General features: G+C 47.9%; 6 protein-coding genes across 6 annotated transcripts; 3 read left to right on the top strand and 3 right to left on the bottom strand.

Annotated features, from left to right (window-relative positions):
* Positions 1–57: 57 nt before the first annotated feature.
* On the top strand, positions 58–6,390 carry ALT_2221 (tetrafunctional fatty acid synthase subunit FAS1; the record flags this gene model as incomplete). The annotated part of the gene is made up of 2 exons (XM_033563347.2): positions 58–5,850; positions 5,905–6,390. The coding sequence occupies 2 exons, from the start codon at positions 58–60 to the stop codon at positions 6,388–6,390; spliced, it is 6,279 nt and encodes a 2,092-aa protein (XP_033419238.1).
* Positions 6,391–6,953: 563 nt separating this feature from the next.
* ALT_2220 (transcription factor IIF subunit TFG1) lies at positions 6,954–9,223 on the bottom strand (the record flags this gene model as incomplete). The annotated part of the gene is made up of 4 exons (XM_033563348.2): positions 6,954–7,198; positions 7,269–7,509; positions 7,566–7,871; positions 7,934–9,223. 4 exons carry the CDS (start codon positions 9,221–9,223, stop codon positions 6,954–6,956), a joined length of 2,082 nt encoding a protein of 693 aa, XP_033419239.2.
* Positions 9,224–10,292: 1,069 nt separating this feature from the next.
* On the top strand, positions 10,293–13,259 carry ALT_2219 (lipase ROG1 family protein; the record flags this gene model as incomplete). The annotated part of the gene is made up of 3 exons (XM_033563349.2): positions 10,293–10,342; positions 10,442–11,320; positions 11,405–13,259. 3 exons carry the CDS (start codon positions 10,293–10,295, stop codon positions 13,257–13,259), a joined length of 2,784 nt encoding a protein of 927 aa, XP_033419240.2.
* A 516-nt stretch (positions 13,260–13,775) lies between these two features.
* Positions 13,776–14,824, bottom strand: ALT_2218 (inositol monophosphatase family protein; the record flags this gene model as incomplete). Its single annotated transcript, XM_033563350.2, has 3 exons — positions 13,776–14,454; positions 14,565–14,646; positions 14,701–14,824. The coding sequence occupies 3 exons, from the start codon at positions 14,822–14,824 to the stop codon at positions 13,776–13,778; spliced, it is 885 nt and encodes a 294-aa protein (XP_033419241.1).
* A 772-nt stretch (positions 14,825–15,596) lies between these two features.
* Positions 15,597–17,106, top strand: ALT_2217 (protein HGH1; the record flags this gene model as incomplete). The annotated part of the gene is made up of 4 exons (XM_089599285.1): positions 15,597–15,617; positions 15,883–16,017; positions 16,076–16,189; positions 16,267–17,106. 4 exons carry the CDS (start codon positions 15,597–15,599, stop codon positions 17,104–17,106), a joined length of 1,110 nt encoding a protein of 369 aa, XP_089456431.1.
* Positions 17,107–17,988: 882 nt separating this feature from the next.
* On the bottom strand, positions 17,989–24,700 carry ALT_2216 (inositol polyphosphate kinase VIP1; the record flags this gene model as incomplete). Its single annotated transcript, XM_089599284.1, has 3 exons — positions 17,989–19,249; positions 20,881–22,222; positions 22,279–24,700. The coding sequence occupies 3 exons, from the start codon at positions 24,698–24,700 to the stop codon at positions 17,989–17,991; spliced, it is 5,025 nt and encodes a 1,674-aa protein (XP_089456430.1).
* Between the last annotated feature and the right edge of the window lie 261 nt (positions 24,701–24,961).

Below are 24,961 nucleotides of genomic sequence, written 5' to 3'. Positions count from 1 at the left end.
CGCGAATTTGACGACCATATTCGGTTCCGTTGGGATAGACACAAGGAGTACGATAAAATGTACGGAGCATCGACGGGCCCCCAGACGGGCATCAACACGCCACGCTCCTCACAGTCACTGCGGCCACTTATTCTGACTCATGGGTCACTCGAGTTTTCCTTCCTCGTGCCTACATCCCTCCACTTCTATGCTTCACAATTAAAAGATACCTTTACGGCATCCCTCCCACAACCGACAGATGAACTTGCTCAGGACGATGAGCCCTCCTCGGTGGCCGAGCTTGTAGCACGGTATATCGGCCACGTTGCTCGCGAGGTCGAAGAGGGCGAGGACGATGCACAGGGAACCTGTCTGGAAGTCCTGAAGCTAGCTCTTAACGAGTTCGAAAGAGCCTTCATGCGCGGAAATGATGTCCATGCCGTGGCAGCCGCTCTCCCGGGTATTACTGCCAAGAAAATCTTGGTTGTTGAGGCCTATTATGCCGGAAGGGCCGCCGCTGGACGGCCCACCAAGCCTTATGAATCTGCGCTATTCCGAGCCGCCTCCGAAGAAAAAGCCAGTATTTACTCAGTTTTCGGTGGTCAGGGCAACATCGAAGAGTACTTTGATGAGCTGAGGGAAATCTACACGACTTACCCATCTTTTGTGGAGGATCTGATTTCTTCATCCGCTGACTTATTGCAACAACTTTCCCGCGAACCGGAGGCCAGCAAGCTCTATCCCAAAGGACTGGACGTCATCCAGTGGCTCCATGATCGCGACTCCCAGCCCGACATCGACTACCTTGTGGCAGCTCCTGTGAGTTTGCCATTAATTGGATTAGTCCAATTGGCCCATTTTGTGGTTACCTGCAAGGTTCTAGGTCGGCAGCCTGGTGAGATTCTAGAGCGATTCAGCGGCACTACAGGTCACTCTCAGGGTGTGGTCACCGCCGCAGCGATTGCCTCGGCAACAACATGGGAGAGTTTCGAGAAAGCGGCCAAAGATGCCTTGACAATGCTCTTCTGGATTGGTCTTCGCAGTCAGCAGGCTTACCCTCGGACTTCTATTGCCCCGTCCGTGCTACAGGATTCGATTGAGAATGGGGAAGGAGTCCCAACCCCTATGTTGTCCATTCGGGATCTGCCGAGATCTGCTGTCCAGGAACACATTGATACCACCAATCAGCATCTTCCTGCCGATCGTCATATCTCTATCTCCCTGGTCAACAGCGCTCGTAATTTTGTGGTCACTGGACCCCCTCTGTCCCTCTATGGTCTCAATCTTCGCCTACGCAAAGTCAAGGCTCCCACTGGCCTGGATCAAAACCGGGTTCCCTTTACGCAGCGCAAGGTTCGCTTCGTCAACAGATTCTTGCCAATAACTGCGCCATTCCATAGCCAGTACCTCTACGCAGCGTACGACCGTATCCTCGAGGACCTGGAGGACATTGAAATCTCAGCTAAGTCCCTTGCGATCCCTGTCTACGACACCAAGACGGGCGATGATCTCCGGCAAAGTGGCGACGCTAATATTGTTCCATCTCTGGTTCGCATGATCACCCACGATGCAGTCAACTGGGAGAAGGCAACTGTCTTCCAAGGGGCCACTCACATCGTCGATTTCGGTCCCGGCGGTATCTCAGGTCTTGGTGTACTTACGAACCGCAATAAGGATGGTACTGGAGTCCGAGTGATCCTCGCTGGGGCTATGGATGGCACCAACGCCGAGGTCGGATACAAACCTGAGCTGTTTGACCGCGACGAGCACTCTGTGAAATATGCCATTGATTGGGTTAAGGAGTACGGCCCCCGTCTTGTGAAAGACGCAACGGGCCAGACATTTGTCGATACCAAGATGAGCCGTCTTCTGGGCATCCCTCCCATCATGGTAGCCGGTATGACACCAACTACGGTACCCTGGGACTTCGTTGCCGCAACAATGAATGCGGGATACCACATTGAACTTGCTGGGGGCGGTTACTACAACGGAAAGAGCATGACAGAGGCTATCTCCAAGATCGAAAAGACCATTCCTCCTGGGCGTGGTATTACTGTCAACTTGATTTACGTCAACCCCCGAGCTATGGCTTGGCAAATTCCCCTCATCGGGAAATTGAGGGCCGACGGTGTACCCATTGAAGGCCTCACAATCGGAGCTGGGGTTCCTTCCATTGAAGTCGCTAATGAATACATTGAAACCCTGGGAATCAAGCATATAGCCTTCAAGCCAGGCTCAGTGGATGCTATTCAGCAGGTCATCAATATCGCCAAAGCCAACCCGAAGTTTCCTGTCATCCTTCAGTGGACCGGTGGTCGTGGTGGTGGTCATCACTCCTTTGAAGACTTTCACCAACCCATTCTACAAATGTATAGCCGCATCAGACGGTGTGAGAACATTGTCCTTGTCGCGGGCAGTGGCTTCGGTGGTGCTGAGGACACTTACCCTTATCTCTCCGGAGCATGGTCTTCGAGCTTCGGATATCCCCCGATGCCCTTCGACGGGTGCCTCTTTGGCAGTCGCCTAATGATTGCCAAAGAAGCGCACACATCTAAGAATGCTAAGAAGGCAATTGCTGACGCCCCTGGTCTTGATGACAAAGATTGGGAGAAGACTTACAGGGGTCCTGCTGGCGGTGTGGTCACCGTTCTTTCCGAGATGGGTGAACCCATTCATAAGTTGGCGACCAGAGGTGTTCTGTTCTGGCACGAGATGGATCAGAAAATCTTTAAACTCGACAAGGCGAAGCGCGTGCCAGAACTAAAGAAGCAGCGTGATTATATCATCAAGAAACTCAACGACGACTTCCAAAAAGTATGGTTCGGCCGTAATGCCGCTGGTGAGGCGGTCGATCTTGAAGACATGACGTACGCCGAGGTGGTTCATCGTATGGTAGAACTCATGTATGTCAAGCATGAATCGCGCTGGATTGATGCCTCTTTGAAGAAGTTGACTGGTGATTTCATCCGTCGCGTCGAGGAACGATTCACCGCCGAGGAAGGGCAGGCTTCTCTGCTGCAGAACTATTCCGAGCTCGATACTCCTTATCCGGCAATTGACAACATTTTAGCAGCTTACCCTGAAGCGGCTACTCAATTAATCAATGCGCAGGATGTTCATCATTTCCTTTTGCTTTGTCAGCGGCGCGGACAGAAGCCTGTCCCATTTGTGCCGGCACTGGACGAGAACTTTGAGTATTGGTTCAAGAAGGACTCTCTTTGGCAGAGTGAGGATTTGGAGGCCGTGGTTGGGCAAGACGTCGGAAGGACCTGTATTTTGCAAGGCCCAATGGCAGCCAAATTTTCTAACACCATAGACGAGCCTGTCCAACAAATCCTGGATGGTGTTCATCAGGGTCATATCAAGGGTCTTCTGCAGGACGTCTATGGCGGTGACGAGTCCAAGATCCCTGTCATTGAGTACTTCGGAGGCCGGCTTCATGAAGCCGTCAGTGAGTTAGACATCGACGGGCTCACGATCTCTGAAGATACGAACAAAATCAGCTATCGTCTATCATCCTCTCCCTCAGGCGATCTTCCTGATCTTGACCTGTGGTTACGCCTCCTCGCTGGCAAATCATACTCATGGAGGCACGCTCTCTTCTTGGCAGACGTCTTTGTTCAAGGTCACCGTTTCCAGACAAACCCGATGAAGCGGATCGTCGCACCCACCCCGGGGATGTACGTGGAGGTCTCGTATCCAGAGGAACCATCCAAGACCACCATCTGTGTGAGAGAGCCGTATCAATCCGGCAAACTCGTCAAGACTGTGGAGGTGAAGGTCAACGATCAAGGTCAAATCAGTCTCACACTCTTCGAAGGCAGAACTGCAGAGGGTGGTGTTGTGCCTTTGAGCTTCTTGTTCACGTACCATCCCGAGGCCGGCTATGCACCCATCAGGGAAGTCATGGATGGTCGCAACGATCGCATTAAGGAGTTCTATTATCGGGTCTGGTTTGGTAGCAAGGATGTCCCTTTCGACACCCCTACCACGGCAACATTTAGTGGTGGTCGGGAAACTATCACTGCCCAAGCTGTCGCTGACTTTGTGCACGCTGTTGGCAATACTGGGGAGGCCTTCGTTGATAGGCCCGGAAAGGAAGTCTTCGCTCCCATGGACTTTGCCATTGTTGTTGGCTGGCAGGCCATAACCAAGCCCATCTTCCCTCGGACAATCGATGGGGATCTTTTGAAACTGGTCCATCTTTCGAACGGATTCAAAATGGTCCCTGGTGCTCAACCCTTGAAGGTTGGAGACGTGTTGGACACAACTGCCCAAATCAATGCTGTGATCAACCAAGATTCCGGGAAAATGGTTGAAGTATGCGGTACGATTCACAGAGACGGGCAACCAATCATGCATGTCACCAGTCAATTCCTATACCGAGGGTCGTACCTGGATTTTGAGAACACTTTCCAGCGCAAGGATGAGGTTCCCATGCAAGTTCACCTTGCCTCAAGCAGGGATGTTGCAATTCTACGGTCGAAAGAGTGGTTCCGTCTAGACGAACCCGACGTCGAATTGTTAGGTCAGACTCTCACTTTCCGTCTCCAGAGCTTGATCCGGTTCAAGAACAAATCTGTATTCAGCCACGTTCAGACAGTCGGCCAGGTGCTGCTTGAACTTCCCACAAAGGAAGTCATTCAGGTTGCAACAGTGGACTACGAGACCGGAACTTCTCATGGTAATCCGGTCATTGACTATCTTCAACGCAATGGTACATCCATAGAACAACCGGTCTATTTCGAAAACCCTATTCCGTTGAGCGGAAAGACACCCCTCGTTTTGCGCGCACCGGCATCCAATGAAACATATGCTCGGGTTTCAGGCGATTACAATCCAATTCACGTCTCTCGTGTTTTCTCTAGCTATGCCAATCTTCCCGGGACCATCACACATGGCATGTATACCAGCGCCGCTGTTCGCAGTTTCGTCGAGACCTGGGCCGCTGAAAACAATATCGGCCGTGTTCGAGGCTTCCATGTGTCCCTCGTCGGTATGGTCCTCCCCAATGATATGATCACCGTGAAGTTACAGCATGTCGGTATGGTGGCCGGCCGTAAAATCATCAAGGTTGAGGCCAGCAACAAGGAAACAGAAGATAAGGTTCTTCTGGGCGAAGCAGAAGTCGAGCAACCAGTAACCTCCTATGTCTTCACTGGACAGGGCTCTCAAGAGCAGGGAATGGGTATGGAGCTGTACAGCAGCAGCCCTGTCGCCAGGGAGGTTTGGGATCGGGCAGATCGTCATTTTATCGAGAACTACGGCTTGTCCATCATTGATATCGTCAAAAACAATCCCAAGGAGCTCACTGTCTACTTTGGTGGTCCCCGTGGAAAAGCCATTCGCCAGAACTACATGTCGATGACTTTTGAGACAGTCAACGCGGATGGCACGATCAAGTCTGAGAAGATCTTCAAAGAAATCAATGAGGACACGACATCATACACGTATCGGTCACCGTCTGGATTGCTCTCTGCAACTCAGTTCACGCAGCCGGCACTGACACTGATGGAAAAGGCAAGTTTCGAGGATATGCGCTCCAAGGGTCTCGTCCAGAGAGATAGCAGCTTCGCTGGCCATTCGCTGGGTGAATACTCTGCTCTCGCCGCTCTGGCGGATGTCATGCCTATTGAGAGTCTGGTTTCCGTCGTCTTCTATCGTGGTTTGACTATGCAGGTTGCTGTCGAAAGAGATGAACAAGGACGTTCGAACTACTCTATGTGCGCCGTCAACCCAAGTCGCATCTCGAAGACATTCAATGAGCAAGCCTTGCAGTACGTCGTTGAGAACATTGCTGAGCAAACAGGTTGGCTATTGGAAATTGTCAACTACAATGTCGCAAATATGCAGTATGTTGCTGCTGGAGATGTAAGTGTTACCCCTTTCTTCCTCCTCAATATCTCAGCATTCTAACTTCGACAGCTCCGCGCTCTTGATTGCCTTACAAATCTGCTCAACTATCTCAAGGCTCAAAACATCGACATTCCAGCATTAATGCAGAGCATGTCCTTGGATGACTTGAAGGCTCACCTTGTCAAGATCATTCATGAATGTGTCAAACAAACCGAGTCGAAGCCCAGGCCTATTGTCTTGGAGCGAGGCTTCGCCACTATTCCGCTGAAAGGAATCGACGTGCCTTTCCACAGCACCTTCCTTCGCTCCGGTGTCAAGCCTTTCCGGTCCTTCCTACTGAAGAAAATCAACAAAACTACCATCGATCCGGGCAAGTTGATTGGCAAATATATTCCAAATGTCACTGCTCGCCCATTCGAGATCACAAAGGAGTATTTCGAGGATGTGTACAGACTCACAAACTCTCCTCGGATTGCCCATATCCTGGCAAATTGGGACAAGTATGAAGAGGGAGGTGAGAACACTTCACGCGCCACAGGCACCACCAATGCCTGAAAAGTTGAAAGTAGATGCTATAACAGAGTCCTGGCTTTTCCATGCTATGCTTCCTTAGCGTTAGGTTCTGCTTCTTGGTGCCCTCGTCTACACATCTCGTATGATAGCCCAACATAATAGATTTCTGTATTTAGGTTTAATGACACTATGTTTTTGTTCTTCATATGATGGTCTGTAAAGCTTGATTATATCGCGTTGCTCCTCATTGGCCACTGTGTGAGCTGCGTTCGCAGGACCAAACCGAAAACCTGAGAGTCATCGCTACACGAAGTAGTTTGGCCAAGTATGCAACGCTCTAAAACGTTATATCGCCATACCGACAAATTAAGTACCAAGTCAGCACTAGCGATTGTCCAGATCTTATGCAAGCGGTGACGAAAATTTGCTCACTCCATGACCACACATGTATGTTAGAAAGGGGAAAAGTAAGAATAGCCTTGCGAGCGCTCGATACTTATGTTGGAAGACTGCAGGAGTGTGCATTGAGCGTGACTCGGCGATAAACCCTCTGAATTACAAAGGTCCTGAAGAACAAATGCGTCTCAGCGTTGTCGGAGTCTCATTTATCTCTGGCCATCCTTCAGTACACCTGGTCGCAATAGCCGGTCCTCTTTTCCGTACACTCCGACATCCTTGACTATTGCAATGAACTTGCGGTGATTCTCCTTCGACTCGCCTATGCGAGGCCGAAAAATTTTTAAAAGATCACTGCTCAGTATACCAGTTTGAGGTATGGCGGCATGGATTTCTGCTGGAGTGGGGAAGCTTAGAGTCCCGGAAGGTACCGGTGTAGAGATGCGATTTTGCCCTGCATGTACAAGTTAGTTCTATAGTCGGACAGGCAGCAGTGAAAACATGAGCATCTAGTGAGATCTTACCCCTCAGTGACTCGGGACTGCTAGCACGACTTGCGCCAAGACCCTTACTGCCTATAGGAATTGGACTGCCTGCCCTGGATCCTTGAGGAGTTCCGCCTTGTGATGTCGCTGCAGGTGGATTAAGCTTCAATTTCTTGATTTTTCCGCTTTCACTCATCTCCCCTCCAGAGGCGGCTCCCCCATCAGCATCGCTAACCGATCCCGCGCCACCTACGACGTTCCGAATGCGTTTCTTACCAACCTGTACCGATGATAGATGAGTACAATGAACAGACACTTACGGTTGGAGAAACTCACTTGTCCTGGAGGCGCAGTTGGCGACAGGGCACGAGAAGTTGGCTGGGGCGTCGGCTGAGAAGAAGGATGCTTGCTCTTTGCCTTTTTGCGAGAGGTATCTGTGCCACTTGCATCTGATACATTTGGAGACCCAAGCCGTTTCCGCGACGCTGCACCTGGGCCCTTCTTCGAGGGTTCAGTGTGCTTCGGACGGCCAGATGGGGTAACATTTCCCCTTGTCGAGGGAGCTGAATCCTTCTTATTTTTGTCCTCTTCAGCTTTTCGCTCCTCTTCCCGTAATCGTTCAGCTTCGCTATCATCAGAGCTCTAAGTTGAACGTAACCTCATTAGCGTAACTGTGTAACCAAATAAGATCCAAACGAACACACCTCTTCATCCGAGTAGGGGTTGACATCAGAGCCACTGCTATAGTCGTAATTCTTCTCTCTTTTTTTGAGGGCTTTGCGGACCTTCTTGCCCAGTATACGGCGAGCTTCCCGTTCTCTCTTTTCCCTGAGCTCCTCTTCTTCGTAATCTTTTTCATCCTTCAAATCGAAGACGTTTGCCTTCAGCTGATCCTGTTTGATCCGCTTTTCCGCTGCCTTGGTCTCCTCGTCCTCGTTGAAAAGATCATCGTGCTCTTCATCATCTGCAAACCGATCTTCTTCGAAATCCATTTCATCGGCTTCCAGGCCGTCAGCACCTGCTGGGGTGCTTTGTTTACCAGCGTAAACCTTCCGTTGTTTTGCAAATTGTTCCAATTCCTTACGCTGTGCTTGCTCTTGTTGCTTTTCCATAAACCACCTGGGATCTTTAATTTTCTTTGCCATAAATCGTTCCGCTTCTTCAATGGTTAGAGCTCTGAATTGGCTCTTGGCACCGAATTTATACCATTTCTCTACTGGTATCATCCTCATCCTGCCATTCTCCGGTATGAAAACGGCATGTGTTTCGGAAAGAGCGGCTTCGTAGTTTCCCACCCAGATATTCTTGTTGTCAAAGTCCTCGAGATGCCAAGGTAAAGCCTCTTCGTATTTAATCCGTGCTCTGGCGACCTCTTCAGGCGTCATGTCTGTCTTCGACACTTGCTGCGTCTTTTGTTTCGGGACATTGGCCCGCTTGGGTGCTGACCCCATGGAAGGGGCTATTTGGGCCAAATTTTCGGCACGCTCTTTTTCTCTCGCGGCCTTTCTAGCTTCAAGCTCCTCCCTCTCGGCATCGCCTAACTGGTGACTAGATTGAGGCGTCAACTTCTGTGTTTGGCCTTTGTCCTGGTTCATCTCTTGCGTCTTTGCTCTAGGGTCTCGACGTTGAAGTCTGACAGGTCGGGTAAATTGAGACTCATCACGAGGATCGATAGTCTTCTTGGACGCGAAGCGAGCGATGTGATGTTTCAAACCTTCTCGCAACGATCGCTTCGTGATCACTATGGGATAATCCACATAAGTCTCAGACAGTAAAGGACCGCTGAAACCATTCACTGAGAAATCATTTTGGGGGGGGGCGGGGGCAGCTTTCTCGGCTTGGGTCGCGGGCGTGATATTGGAAATTACTGGACGAGTTGTTGTTGGTTTTGTGGCTATACCAACAGAGGAAGCCGAAGTGGCTGCCGGTCGTGCGATAACCCTCTTTTTTGGCCTGACTAAAGGGTCTGCAACTTTAGGACGACGAAATCGCATCGGTGGAGCTTTGTGAGCGCCTGTGTGGGTTTGTGAGTTTGCATCACTGGCAGGTAAAGTCATAGTGATCTATAATTCAACTGTGCCTGCTGAGATAATATTTAGGTTAAGAGAGATGTCAGTAGTGCTATTAACGAATGAGCAGGAACAACTGGGATTCTGTTTATGCGCGGGTAATAAGTGTGAGGCTGCTAAGCTACCTTTCACCAGAGGCAACAGGAGATGATGTGATGTATGGTCTTTATGATTACATAATCATAGCTTATCAGATTACCATTCACAGGACTGGGTATGTAGATAGGGAAGGACTAAGAAGACCCTGGCTAACTACCTTAGCAGGGAGTACCATATAGATCCTTGTACATATCTAGAAATTGCATGACTAAAGGGAGAAAATACTCCATACTTATGGTTCGTAACTTCGTAAGACCTGATATAGCTTACACCAGGTATCTACAGGTATTTCCTTAAAAGCTGGCAAACATAAGAGAACACGTCGAGGTGTGCAAACACTTTGGCCTGTAAATTGGGTGTACAGAATAATACATAGACTTAATCTCCAACTGCTATTGTTCCGGAATGATACTTATTACCTTTCTATGCTATTTTAAGATCTATACATTACAGAATTGAGAGTGGCTTTAGCGCATATAAAGCACTATAACTCATAATAACTATATCAGAGACAGAATTTATTTACTCTGGTCGTACAGAGGTACTGTTGTAATGATAGTTATGTAGATCAGTTCCGTGGCGAAGAGGCTAAATCACTCTGGTCTGCCCCTAGTTTCTCAGGGTATTTCTCAACTTCTTACATGTTAAATAATGCCATGATTTATCGATCTCGAACCGTCGCTTTTACAATATCCTTGGAGATCATAAGAATTGTGGTCATCACTATAAAAGAGATGATTCTGTCTATATCCAGATGTTCATCACGCCTCGATTGTATCTTACCTCCCAAAGGCCAGACCGGGAAATAGCTTCTTTCTCCCAATTCAAGTCCCTAAAATTTCATTCAATAACTGGGTGGCAAGCAGACACAGTACAAACCCAAAGAGCTACTGATATGTTGTTGGTGCATCAAGCTGGCAGTGTCCGTGTAGGAGAAGCAATCAGGTTCGTCTTTTGTATCACATTATACGTCTCCTTGGTCCCACCAGGTGTTGTAGTTCCTATACACTCTACTCATGATACTAATCTGTTGTTCTCAAACAGATACACAGTGACTTACACACCAGTAGCTGACAATGTTCATCCTCTACCAGATGCGCTACATGTCAAGGTCAGAAACACATCTGCCATCGCACTGCGGGCTGCGTACCTGCATGGGCCATATACTCTTTATGCCTCCTGCTATCCTTCCACATTCGACCCTCATGCCCATTCCCAGGATAAGGAAATTGGGGGCATCCCTCAGTTTGAACCATACCTCAAGGCAGGAGGGAGCTGGAAAGCAATGATCCCTATACCGAAACGCCTGCATCGAATTCCAGAGACGCCCGCATCCCCCCACTGCATTCAAAACGTGACATGGGTTATCGAGATAATATCGCAGGTTATTTTCTCCACCACAGCTATTGTCAATTATGAGCTACTCATCGGCCGTGATGAGGAGTCAGTTGAACTCCCCTACAGTGGCGGGTTATCGTTCGGCAGGCTTCACTCAGCAGCTCACCTACAGGATCATATAACGCCCACAACGAAAGGCAGGCAAGTGGTTGCTACGAAAGGCGTTTTTTCGAAATCGGTTTGTTTGCGTATAGATGACACCGCCAGTCTCTGGAATACGCCTCCTTTTCCATCTGAACGCGATGCCGTCGACCACACTGGATCTCCGTCGAATATCCCACCAGCGAACGGGGAATCAGTGGAAAGGGCCAACCGACTCGACACCGCTTCGCAAACCTGTGCGCGTCGAAAAAAGGTTCACCTTGTCGTACTTACACATGGTCTACACAGCAACCTTGGAGCAGACATGCTTTACTTGAAAGAAAGCATTGACGCTGCAACTAAGAAAACACAGAAAGGGGCACCTTGCAAGTTGAGACAAAATTCGGCTCCGCAGGCGCCGAATGGCGCCTCTTCTCTAGATCGGTAAGCTTTGGAATTGCTTGCGTTAAGACAATTATTTGTTATCCGGCTATCCCTTTGACCCTTCTGACTTAATGTTGGCTGAAGTTCCGTTCGCGATGATGATTCGGCCGATCAAGACGATAGCGATGACGAACAAGTCATAGTTAGAGGATTTGCTGGTAATGCAGTACGTACTGAACGCGGAATACAGTATCTCGGCAAGCGACTTGCGAAATACGTCTTGTTCATGACATACCCAGATCAACCCTACAGACCACTTAAACAATCTAGAACTAAAACGTTCACTGAATCACTCGGTGCATGGAAGAGTGCGAAGGAAAATGTTTTTAACGAACCTTCTGAGTCTCGAACTCGTGCAGATGAGGCAGAAGACGAGCATCGTTACTACCAGATTACGAGTATTAGCTTTATCGGGCATTCTCTTGGAGGTTTGGTTCAGACGTATGCCATTGCATACATTCAGAAGCACTCGCCTGAATTTTTTAATCTGATCCGCCCTGTCAACTTCATCGCTCTAGCGACACCTTTCCTTGGACTCAGCAATGAGAACCCTATGTATGTCCGCTTTGCTCTCGATCTCGGCCTTGTCGGCCGCACAGGCCAGGATCTAGGGTTAAGCTGGACTGCTCCCAGAGTACGGAGCGGGTGGGAGGCGGTAATCGGCGGCAGGGGTACTTCTACAAAGCCACGGGAACATGTAGATCATGGACCTAAGCCTTTACTAAGAGTACTTCCCTGTGGTCCAGCTCATGAGGCGCTTTCTAAGTTTGACCGTCGCACGGTCTATTCCAACGTGGTTAATGATGGGATTGTGCCTTTGCGAACTTCGTGCCTATTATTTCTTGATTGGAGAGGATTGGAGCGCGTTGAAAAGGCAAGGAGGCAGAACGGCCTTGTTAGCACAATGGCGGAATGGGGATGGGCAGAGTTAACCGGTGCTAATTCGGTCTCACTTCGGTCACCTCATTCTCCTATCGATAGCAATGCGTCGCCCGCCAGACTTGATCATCGCGATAGCGGCAGGATCAATTCACCGTCAGAGGAGGTCCAACAACAAGAGCAAGCTGAGACAGTCCAAATTGTTGATTCTCCGGCTTTATCCACTGGCGAAAGCGCAAGCCATCCGCCGCAAATAGAGCTAGGCGGCTCAAGACAGAATCAGGAACCTAAGATATCTTCGATTCAGCCTTCGCTCAACCCGCTGAGCGCTTTTCTCTCGATTTTTCGACCAAAAAGAGCAACAACTGTATCATCTAGGCATAAACATACAAAAGTCTACAAGCGGAGTCAGACTCTGAGTACCACGTCTGACTTCGCCCATGCGTCCACCTCTACACCGTTTCCCCTTGAAGGACCTCTTTCGCGACAGTCTTCTTACGAGGAATCCGGGCTTAACGCTCCCCCAAGGACCACATTTTTTGAATCAGCCGGAGATCTTCTCATGCCACCTCTGCCACCGGTTCAGTTTATTGTGAATCCTGCTTCCAGGCCAAAGACAATATTTCACGACCGTATATATTACCCCGAGGACATACCTCCTCCTTTGTCTGCCAAGCGCAAGACCTCGCCATTGAGCTCTTTTGAGAGTAAGGCTTCGGAGGGTCCGCGGGATTCAGGCTGCAATGAAAGTCGCTCTACCAATGACGGAAATGCGATGCCCGGTGGTCTGAAAGTTGAGGAGAAAATCGCCAGGGCTTATCACCGTGGAATGTCATGGCGCAAAGTCCTTGTTCGCCTTGAACCAGATGCTCACAATAACATCATCGTGAGGCGAATGTTCACAAATGCGTACGGCTGGCCCGTAGTGAAGCATCTCGTCGATAGTCACTTTCGACAGGATTCCCTGAACGAGAGTCAGAAAAGGCCGGGAGAAAGCGTCCAGGAGGCACATATACCTGTAGGGACAACCTGCGATACGGATGGTGGAAGTCAGTCCTAGGCTGGTTTGTTGGATGAAGAAACGACTTCAACCTGCAGGTCATACGGCACCGGCCAATTTCTCAGCGATGCAAATCCAAGCTTACTCGACCGGTAAGAGCATCGCCAATACGCAGTAAGCCCTTCGACCGAGGCCAAAACTCAGGAAGGGGCGAAAACAGCACCGTTGGCGCGCAACCAAGCTGTCAATAGCTAGGATGAAGAGTCAGACTATCATTGATCACGTAGACCAAAATGCCGGTAATTACGAGCCGGATGTAGGCATCTTGATGACTACAGGGCACAGGCATGCCGGAGAATATCTTAGGTATTCTTGAGTTTTACATATTGCCGAACTGATGTGTCATCGTGACTGAGATGTACATTGTAACATGATGGCGGGGAGACTTTCTCCCTCACTTTGAGTACTCAATATTGTCAACCACTTTCCTCGTTTGGTATTGAGAGCAAGACTTGCGGTAGCCGGAAACCGGCAGTTTCGAGGGCGTGCTTGAAAGGGCTCAACTCACTATTCAAATCAATACTCGAGATGGCCTTGTATATGCCCCCAAAACTCCTCGATGAGCTCCTTCTGTCCTGCTTGATTTGGCGATCCTCGGACTGCGAGATACTTTCGCCCATCAACGCTGGCTTCCCAGTTGCCAGGGTTGCCGTCCACGATTATACCGCCAGCTTCTGTCAGAATGACCCAGCCAGCGCAAACATCCCAGGCCCAGCAACCACCTTCCCAATACAAATCGAGATTCCCACATGCGACGGCGCAAAGGTTTAATGCAGCTGAGCCCATGCTACGCATTGAGCGTACCATTGCACCACCATCATCCTTGGTTTTACCGAGATTTTCAAATGTCCGTACCTTCGTCGCCCAATTCTTGCCTGCTCTCTCCGAACCCCACTCAACGCCGATGAGAGCGTTCTCTAGGCCATTCAATGGCTCAAGGCTCCTAGCGTCGAGCGGAAGTTTAGTGTTGCGATTTAAATACGCCCCTTCTCCACGAATGGCGGAGTAGAGGGTATTGCTGAATGGATTGTAAACAACACCAACGACCGGTTTCCTGTCGATCGCAAAGCCGAGAGAGATGCATGCATATGGGAATCCGTGCACAAAATTGACTGTACCGTCGATGGGATCGACGACGAATGTGGGGGCATCAGTTAGTGGACTTGCAGGGTCATATGTCTCCTCGCCATGAAATCTATAGTGGTGTGGACTGTTAGCTCTTCTCATCGCTAATTAAGAGAGAGATTCGTAATCATCGCTTTGGCCTGTTGGCGAACATTATAGAAGGGGTCATTTACGACTTACTGGTACTGCGGATATCTCCCTGCTAACGCTGTAGATATCATTTTCTCAACCGCACGATCATATTCAGTGACGAGATCTGCGGCTATGGAAGAGGTGAATACCTTAAAACCCAGCTGGGCACAGACTGGAAACTCACTATTCTTCTTTGACCCTGTAGTTCCTGTGTTCGGCAAGGCATTGGTAATGATTTCTCCAGCCTTGGAAGCTAGTTCTATCAGAAAATCATGTATATCCTTGAGGTCAATTGTTTCTGCACCCATGTTTCTATCCTTCCCTCTTTTGTAATCTGCGAAGAGATGACTTGTTTGGTTTTGCGACCTTGTAAGGGATCTAACTGGATGTTCTTTGATGATTTCGAGCCCCGTCGTTTAAGTTCGGCTGTCAGGATGGTCGACTTTAGCGTAATGAGCCATCCATACATATGGAGTTGTAGGCATTACTATTCTGGCCCACTTCTACTTACCTTGACTACTGAGTGGCCAACCCCCACACCGTTCTATCTGCAGAGGAAACCTTTTGCTGAGGGAATGTGAAGGCTCCATACTGTTTCATCAGTTTGGTAATCATATATAAGTTGCTGGCATACATTCACTACGCTACCTAGAGTTGTTTTCTTGTACCCGCTTTTATGAGGAAAAGGGATAAGATTCGTCAGATGTAGGATTCATCTGAGCCTTGAATCCTGGAAGAATTAAGTGTGCTTGCAAAGCTGCCAATATTAGTAAATATTCAAATTTAAACTATATTTAAGGAAACAGCGTGAGGCAATCTGTATACCGGACTATGTACCTGATCACCAGAGGAGGGGTAAGTTATAATAAGTTCATAACCCCACACCAGTGACGTTGGAGAAAAGTCCCCGCACCAAAAATTTTCCTGTAGATAGATCTAATAAGGTAGCATGTATCACTCCACTTACCTGCAATAACAGCCAACGAAAGAGCGAAAAGAGAGGAAACAAAAAGTTTAGCTTCAGTCTATAGACTCTATTGTCTGTTCTTTGTTTTCCCAGTCCCTGGAATTTCCCTCAGTATGCCAACAGTCATAGAAGAGGTGAGTCCGCGAGGTCCCTAACTGTTAGCTGGAGAGATGGATGGGAACACAGAAATTTCAGATGGAAGAGAAGGGAAAGAATCTCTCTAGCAACGAAAGCAAGCAAAATTGGGGACCCCTTAAATGGAAGGATTAGGGAGGCTAATCAGTCTTTATCTCTCCATGGAGACAGCTTGTTGAGTTCCTCCACCATGGAAATACTCAGATAAGACAAATTGGTAGAAACGTCCCTCTCGATCAGGGAGCCTGAACAATCAAACATCAGTTCAATGCTCTAACGCTTGCGTCCAATTTAGCATGCGAAAACCTCGTTGGTTTCTCCACCGCTCAATCGGACATCTTCAAACGTCATCAGCTTCTTCCAGTGCGCGATCTCAAGCTTCTGGTTCGAGATTATACTGTCAGTAATGAGCTTCTAACATATCGAATTTGGGAACGGTCTCGCTGAAACTAACTAGCCAATCGCGAAAAATGCACTTACAATTCTCATCAATATCTCTGCTGACCAGGAAGTATTGGCAAATCTGGCGGAAGATGATGCGTTTATAGAGACTCTCATGGTGAAGATAACGGTGAGTATACCAACCTCTTCTTTCTGCGACGCTTAAGGAGATCAGGGTCTATGCTGACAACTCGGTCAACCTAAAAGAACGTCAAGGAACCAATCGCGGATGACATTGCTATGCTCTTCGCCAATCTCGCCAAGTCAGATAAACTGAGCCGGCTCATTACGTTGAAACGGAGGACTGCCGAATCCATTTCCACGTCTACTATGGCGATCGATCAACTGATGGATTGTTTCGTGAAAGGCGCTGAGGGTGCTTTAAATAAGAATGCCAATTTTGATTATCTCTCCTATTTATTCGCCGATCTCTCCAAATCTGAGGCAGGGCGCGCATATTTTACCACCCGACAGGATTATGATGGCGTTGTCCCTGTCACTAAATTGACAGTCTTCACTGAGCATGAAAGTACAGTTCGGAGAAAGGGGGTGGCGTCAACGATTAAAAATGTCGCTTTCGAAATTCCGTTTCATCCGACTCTGCTCTCTGCAGACGAAGCCAATCTACTTCCTTACGTGTTGCTGCCGATTACAGGACCGGAGGAATTCAGCGAGGAAGAGTCAATGGCAATGTTGCCAGACCTGCAGCTGCTACCCCCAGATAAGCAGAGGGATAGTGATAACAGCATCATTTTAACGCACTTGGAGACATTGTTACTGCTGACAACGACACGAGAAGGTCGTGACAAAATGAGGGCTATCAATGTGTATCCCATCATCCGGGAATGCCATCTCCATGTTGATGATGAAGCTGTGCGCGAAGCCTGTGACAGGCTAGTCCAGGTGCTGATGCGTGATGAGGAAGGAGAGGAAAATGCCAGCCAAGCTCAAATTGAAGGCACAAATTCTATCTCCTCATATTCAGATATCCATATACAGCAAGGGTCTGCACAGAATGATGACGAGAAGGTTGTGGAATTGTTCTAATATGAATGGCATTTCTTGCTGTGGGATTTATCAGGAACATCAAAGCTGCTTATATTGTGAATACAGTATTAGCTTAACTACGATTTGATTACTCATTGTGCAATCAGCTTTTTCCCTTAAATTTGGTGCGGGCTGTTTTCTGTCAAGAGAATAGGATTGCACCCTAGCTATCCACTAAACATATTTACCTGAACATCTTGCATTTCCTATGCGCTTATAGTTCGCCTCTATGATTGAATGATCACTAAGATGTCTTGCTAATCATTAAAATTACAAACCTGGCAAATTCAGGAAACTCCCATTATTTAAGAGATTAAGAAATTATTGCCATTGTCACCATAATTAGCATCCTTGTGCCCCGACTGCGTTCTACAATCAAGGACAAGTTCACTGACCCAAACCCGAAGAGCAGTAGGCTCTGGTTGCCCTAGTCACCTTGTGTTGACTCTTTGTAAAGACGCTTCTGTACAGGTGCGATTGTACTTCTGACTAGAATCATTGACTGCCGCTCAATCCTGGAAGTGCGGCTGCCATGCCCAGTGGGCTACTGAAGACTGCATAAGAATGGCTAGTAGCCTCGTAGATAACACAAAGTAGTTATGGGAGCATTTCCAGAATTGATAATAAGTACAACGTGAATCAGACTAGTACATGTTCCCATATGCTTCTATTCTCAAGGCCAGCCTGGATGTACACGAATGCCTAACACCCGATGTAAGTGCAAACTGCAACCCGTGGTCATTTGAATATCGTCTTTGATGGATATGTATCGAGCAAACTCGTCGCCCTCGGTCCCACCCCTATCATTGATCTCGTTGGACACCTGGTCAGGTCAAGACGAGTATTTGGGAAATCACTTGATGAGAACATGGTGTCCAACCATTAAACCAGTATATTTACGTGACCCGTAGATCCTTTCAGCACTTCCATCCAGCCGTCTTCCTCAACGGTGACGATTTTCCCATCTACGCAAACTCGCCTCCACTTCTGCTCAGCCTCACGAAAATCGATTCTGAAGCCTTCAACTTCCGTGTAGAGGACGCTGCTTTCGTGTACATGCCGCCCCCCATCATACGCGAGAGACATTAGTTGCATGGCTTTTTCTGCGGAGACGGCGCCAAAACGAATTATTCTCAACTTGCCATCTAATGCAACCGACTCCGGCGAGATGAGAAAGTCTTTCTCGAGCCTTGGAACGAGTGTAGCGAGAACGTACATGTGTTCTCCGCATTCTAAGGTGTCCACGGAGTTTCCATCGGTCGCTATGTTAGACCGGAATAATGTGATATTACCTTTATACCTGTGCGTCTCGACGCCGCTAGAAGGGAAAAGGAGCTCCTTGGCTGCCATCTGGAACCTCTCGGCTCCGAACCTTCTATATTCCGAAGTGTCACTGTCAGCAACTAAGGCAGCGTGAAACCCCCAGCTTGCGACAACCACGCCGTGAATTAAATTCACTGAGGACTGGGTCATGGAGCTATCAAGCATAGGAATCAGAGTGTGACCCTCATCCGTGACATATTGCGCACCAGGAGAAAAATTAGCGACTAAGGTGGGTATAGGTTTCGGTGACCCTTTCAGCAGGACGGTCAAGCCTGCCGTCGGGCGAGAGAGCAGCCCTAATGAGCTTGCCATGGCATTACCCGTCCCCATCGGTATCAGAGCGACAATTGGAGGAACAAGTGAAACACCGACAGCACCATGGAATGAATCGACAATATCATTCAGGCCACCATCCCCAGAAAGAAGAATAATTGTTTGGGCAAAACCAAGTTTTGCACGACCAATAAGCCTTGATTGACAGAGTTCGAGTATAGATCGCGCTGATTGTGTCTCATGGACTTCATACTCCGTCAATCCGATATGTGCCAAGTATGGTTGTACGATGTTTTTGAAGAAATTCTTTGCCTTGCCGGTCCCTGAGGGAGTCGAGATAATGACATGAAGATCAATCGCCTGGTCCACCGAAGGCTTGAGATGTTGGGGAAGTTCCGCACAGAAATATCGTGATAGTAGTGTCGAGGGTGGAGAAACCAATTGTATACTTGCCAGAGAAGATCCACAATCTCCCGGCGGAACAGACGACGTCGCCTCTTTTCGACCATTTCGTAGATAGAGCATATTGTACTTCTTTCCATCCTGGCTAGCATGTGGTAGGATGCAGATCACATCATCTATGGCAATCCTAAGCTCCCTCTGCCCCTGAAGTTCACTGCATTGAATGGCGCCATTGGAAAAATTACAAGAAAATTGCGAGGCATCAGCCCAAATAGCATCTGGCAATGGCTCCATTCCTCTATTTTAGCACCTGAATCAGTAGCTTTCGTACTAGAGGCGACATGATCCAACTTACATTGCTTGGGAAGGAGGGTTAAGATGTGGCATTGAATAATGGTGGGAAAGACTACTTCTACGAGCCGCAACAGCATGGCGGGGTGGGGTAAATGAATAATCATATTATTACACATTTATTACCTGTTATCCACTTGGGCAGCAACTTGTCATTACTATTATTACTTCTGTACAGTAAGCCTTACATGAAATGATGGGTAGCCTAGCCCACAGGTAAGGTACTAGGTACTAAGGTTTCTGTGCCTTAAGCAGCGCACCGCACCACAGCATAACTTCCAACCACAGCATAATTTTGTTGTACCTTCCATATGGCAATACCATATAAAAGGTATATACTTCCTATATCGAATATAGGGTATTTACTCAGGGTAGATATTTTAGGTAGTATAAAACTCTTAGAGGGCTTTTAATTATAAGATCTTCCCTCTTGTAATTCTAATATTAACTAAGAATTAGAGAGATATAAGAGTGTGCAAAGTTTCCCTCTATAAAACTCTTTCTTAGAGAAAAGAAAATAAGAGATTATATTATAATTTTTCCTTTCTAACAATAAAGATAGTAATAAAAGCTAGACACTTATATATCTGAATAATAAATAATTAGAAAAACTAAATGTGTATATATATAAAGTGAATAATCTATATGTACCTTTTATATAGTGATGCTATATAAAAGGTATACAGAAATTATGCTGTGGTTAGAAGTTATGCTGTAGTGCACCCACACTATATCTACAGTGTGGGAGCACCTGGCACAGATAGACATACCCAAGGGCCCACTATCTAGACTACAGGGTAAGCTTATCATTAGATTAAGGGTAAGGTACATAGTGATACCGCGACACCCTCTTGCATACCTGACCTGGCAGGTAACAGACTAAAGGTAATAGCCACGTCTAATGCCCATCCTAGGATACTACTACCCTTGAGCCTGGCTCTAGGATATGTGCAGAGAATTCAGATTTCTGGCAAATCACATACATAACTGTTACCTGCCTAATTTGGTGTGGGGTTTTGCTGGAACCTACAGGTGTCCTGATGCCATCATCAAGTGGTTTTGTCGACTTGCTATATCACCAACTACGTGCTACCTATGTCCTGTTAGTGTATATAAGATAGACTTGCGACCTAAGCTGCGACCAACTTTAACAAATATAACTGCTTGTGAGCATGATAACATACGCCTCTATTTCTCTACCTAACCACGTACATCACACTCCTGCTTTGCGGTCAAGTGAATGGTTGTCATTATTTTACATTTCTCATCACATACAGCTGGGCAAACCTATGATTGATAACCGGACACATGCTTATCGCTCAAATTTACGGCAATGAAAGTCTTGGGAAGTTTAACCCTATAGAATTCTCATCAGTCGTTGGCCCTATAAAACGTAGAGGGATGAAGGTGGGTTGTGAAACGCACGTGTCGAATTTCGCTTTGAGGGTTTCAATGACCTCTTTCCAGTCCTGATGGGCGGTTAGGCTTCTTCTCGGAGCGCAACCAATCGCATGCCGCGAGTCAAGTTGCACATCCAGCGGATCAAAAGCGTGGCAGCCAGGACTGATAGAGATACGGATTGAATAGGAACTTGTGGATGATTCACAATCCTTAGCCTCGTACAGCTCGAAACAGATTTGTGATAGGTAATCCAATTCAGGTATAGCGCTTCTGGCTATCTTTGTCTGAATTCCGCCCTCGATGATGCAGTTCAGGAGGGTATAGATATGGGACTCCTTAGTGAAGTAAAAAAAAGATTTCGCATCTGGAGACGCTTGGACTTCTTCGAGGTCTCTGACGATCTCCTGAAGAAGGGGTAAGGACGTCAACAAGCCTATTTCCAGTTTCTCAGAGTCGGTAATCCCGTACTCCTGAGGAGTCACATAGTCAAATAGAACTTTGGCCAATTTGTATAACTCCCGGAGTTTTGAGAGTCGTCCATCCATTTTGATTTTCGTAGGACTAGAGCCTGGGTACAGCTTGAAATAGTGATCATACGAGTCGTCAAGGGCCCTCAGATGCGGTAATGAGTCGAATGCATGTGCTCGCTTCTTGAATCGGAGGAGATGTGATAAGGTGGGATTCTCCACGTTTTCCTCCATTCCTTCGCTTGTTAGGCTGTCATGTCCGGGTATTTTGTCCCCGACAAGATCGTGACGGTTAGTATTATTGGAATTGAAGCTGTGCCGTTCATGCTCGTTGGTCCCCTCATCTGGGGGCATGAACACCCACTCAAGAAAGTGTCTGTTGTGGAGTGCATCGAATTTCATGCTGTCGTACAATTCGGAAAGTTTGCTCGGGTCAACCTTCTCCGTGTCGCAAAATTCTGCAAAGAGTTTTTCCCATCGTTCTTTGAAGAGCATGGGATCTTCACCAGTACACCACCGACCCTGGATAGAGGAAAGGGTTGGGCTATCCGTGTCCTGAATGACATTCTGAAGGGTAGAATTGTCACTTAGGGGAGATGTCGATGAAGGACAATGTGGAGAATTGTTAAGCTTCCCAAAATTGTGTCTCATGACATTTCGGTGAAATTTCATCAACTCAACAACAGTAGCGAGAACAACCGATGGCTCAGGGATGTTATCCTTGGGCCAAGTGAACTGTGAAGGTGCAGATCCTTCGCGCAAGAGAAGTTTCAGCTTCTTTTTCACCTTATCCATAACATCTTTTGCAGCGTTGGAGTCATCCAGAAGGTCCTTTCGCACTTGAATAAAATCATCCGGGAGCTCCTTCTGGTCAAGAAAAGAACACGCCCAAATTTGAGCTACATTAACTCATAAGCTTGGCGCCGGACAGAAACGTGCTTTGGAAAAGACTTACCGCTAGTACTCACTCTTCGCTCCGAGCTTGTAAAAATCCGAACATTATTCAGCGCCTCTTTGTTCATCAATTTCAGATCGTCGCGCATATTGAGGCCTAGATCTTGTGATTGGTATCTTGCAGCGTGGGTTGGCTCTCCACCCCACTTGATCACAAGTTGCAGCTTGTCTAGGATGAGATCGTTCTCGGCAGCAGAGAATCTTGAGAATGTTGTGCCGGATATTGAGTCACTGCGAGTAGGTGTTCGAGGAAATTTTTCCTTATTCCCGCTGGCATCATCGGCGATTCGGGTCCAATTAGTCTGCGCGCCGTCGCTGTTCGAGTTCTCTGAACTATGCGTGCTCAATTCCTCCTGCGTTCGCTTGCGAAACATAGGTTTAATTTGAACCTTCGTTCCAGGCCAGCCACCTTTCTTCTCCAGGGATGTTCGAAGCAGTTTAAGTTTTTCCATATCTTCCAGTTTCTGATCCATTGCAAGCATGACAGCCTCCGAGACGCTAGCCAAGGCTGCCTGTCCTTTGATCACCACTTCTTCTTGATGGCCTTTCAACAAATCAATAAATGGCTGGCTGTGGAAAGTGAACTTGAACTTCTGCTTTGGCGTACGATCCGCATGCCTTATGACTGCAACCATACCCTTAAGCTTCCAGGAATGTTTAGATGCTGGAGGTGGAGGCGGCGGGATTGTTTCGTCGGGATGGCCGGTCAACTCTGGGGTCTTGGGGTCGAGATCACTTATATCTGAATCGATCTGGCGCGCATCTGGGCTCGTTCGACTTCTTTTGTAGTCCATACTTTCTGCTCCACAGGACGCTGGAGGTAACGCCGCAAGGTCCTGGAAACTATTGTCGAGGCTCTTATGACTGCCGTAGAGTTTGGACGTGGATGGAGATTTCAACAAGGTTTTCAAGGTATGCCTGTGAGATACAGAATGCCTCACATGGTGGCTTGTATCCGGTGAAACCATTTCTAGGGACCTTTGTACTCCCTCGCGTTTGCGCTTTTCGTTCAGAAACATGTCACTCAGAATACTGGCACACTTGTCGTAATAGTCATTGTTGTCCTTGACGAAACTCCATCCATTAACGTCGATCACGTAGCTCCTATCACCGACTCGAAGCATATCGAAGCCGCAGATCCTTTGCCCAAACCCATTCGAGATTTTTGACGCAATTGCTGCCTCATCCTGGCTCAATTTCGTTATGTACCTGAGTTCTTTCCCGTGCGTGTTCCGGCGAACGACTCCATCGACCACGGGCGACTTGCGTGTCTCTGCATGGCAAAAATCCGGCCCGACTGTATAAGCCTTGACATCTTCAGAATTGTCAACCCTTAGAAATTGTTCGTAAATGTAGCTTGTGCCTTTTTCCGTCACTGATCTAGGCACCACAAGATGAGGATCATATTCGGAGCTTTTGTTCCCGACTTTCCGGAAAAGCCTCCTGCCTCCTCCGCCATACTGTTGATCGTTAGGGAAGTATATATGGATGTTGTGATTTTCACCGTTCACTGGCTTTTCGACAAAGGGTTTTCTGATAGATTTTCCATCCACAATCAGAGCCTCACCGTCCTCAGACATTGTTACCACCTGAGTTTTCTGAGAGCCTCCCCCAGTCCCATCTTCAGGGCCCTCGAGCTTGACCCCCGTTAACCTGTAAACGTGCTGAGCAAGCTCCGGAGATTCCAACCTTGGTCCGCCGTCGCGATTAACCTCTAATCTCTTTGGCGTGGGGACATTCATATGATCCAGAATTCGCAGACATAGTCGTCGGTCCCACAACACTTTCTGCATGGGTAAGTCATTCACGCAAAAAGGCTTTCGAAGCCTCGCGTAAGCGATGGCCTTCTCCAGGGGGAAGCCGTCAGAAAAGAATGCAATCAGAAAGTCGCATACAGGCCAATTCTCTACAGCCTCATCGAGAATCACCTTGTCTCCGAAAACAATTACTTCAAAACCACCTTTGGCTTGCAGGCGAGTTAGAATGTTCTGACTAGGTTTGCTCCGCGCTTTCACATCCAGAGCGCAGACCCCAATCCTGCCAATGCTTGAGGAGCTGGTTTCAGGTTCACTGACTGAGCTGGTAGCTGTGCTGCCACTAAGTCTCCTAGGCGTTCGGCTGGAGGAACGAGCTGAACGAGTAACTCGCGCCCCGCCAGCATGATCTGTCATTACATCTGAGGTCTGGATTTTGTTCTGGTGGAATTGCCCATTATTCGGACTTGCCCTCGAAGATGGTGAAACCGGGTCATAAAGAAGGGTGAAAGATGATTTGTCACCAGTCTGATCAGGCACAGTGTTTGGTAAAGGCGTGGCAATCAGTGCGTTTCGCTCGTCACTGCCTGTAGCACAACCAACATCAGAAGAGCAATTATCCTCGCTTGCGGAAGGTGGGAAATCTTCAATAGAATTGCTCTGTGTCATCTTTGAAGGTTGCTTGTGGAACCTGAATTTCAAAGACTGATGCTGGCTTGAAAACTCTCATCCCAGATTTCCGTTGCTGTTTTGTAATCTTTGTTCTCCTTTTTGTTGTTTATGTATTCAAGCCAGGTTTTCCAAGAAGAAAATGATGTGTAGTGCCTATGAGTTCATCGTCGGCACAGTTGGCTAGAGGGCTTCGTGAGATCTGGTTCCAGATGAAAAGTCAAACTTGGTGAAAAGCCCATTTCGGAAGGTGACTCCGTT

The sequence above is a fragment of the Aspergillus lentulus genome (genome assembly GCF_001445615.1).
Source record: "Aspergillus lentulus DNA, contig: Alt04, strain: IFM 54703, whole genome shotgun sequence".
Taxonomy (NCBI): Eukaryota; Fungi; Ascomycota; class Eurotiomycetes; order Eurotiales; family Aspergillaceae; genus Aspergillus; species Aspergillus lentulus.
This window is presented reverse-complemented; position numbering and strand designations above follow the sequence as displayed.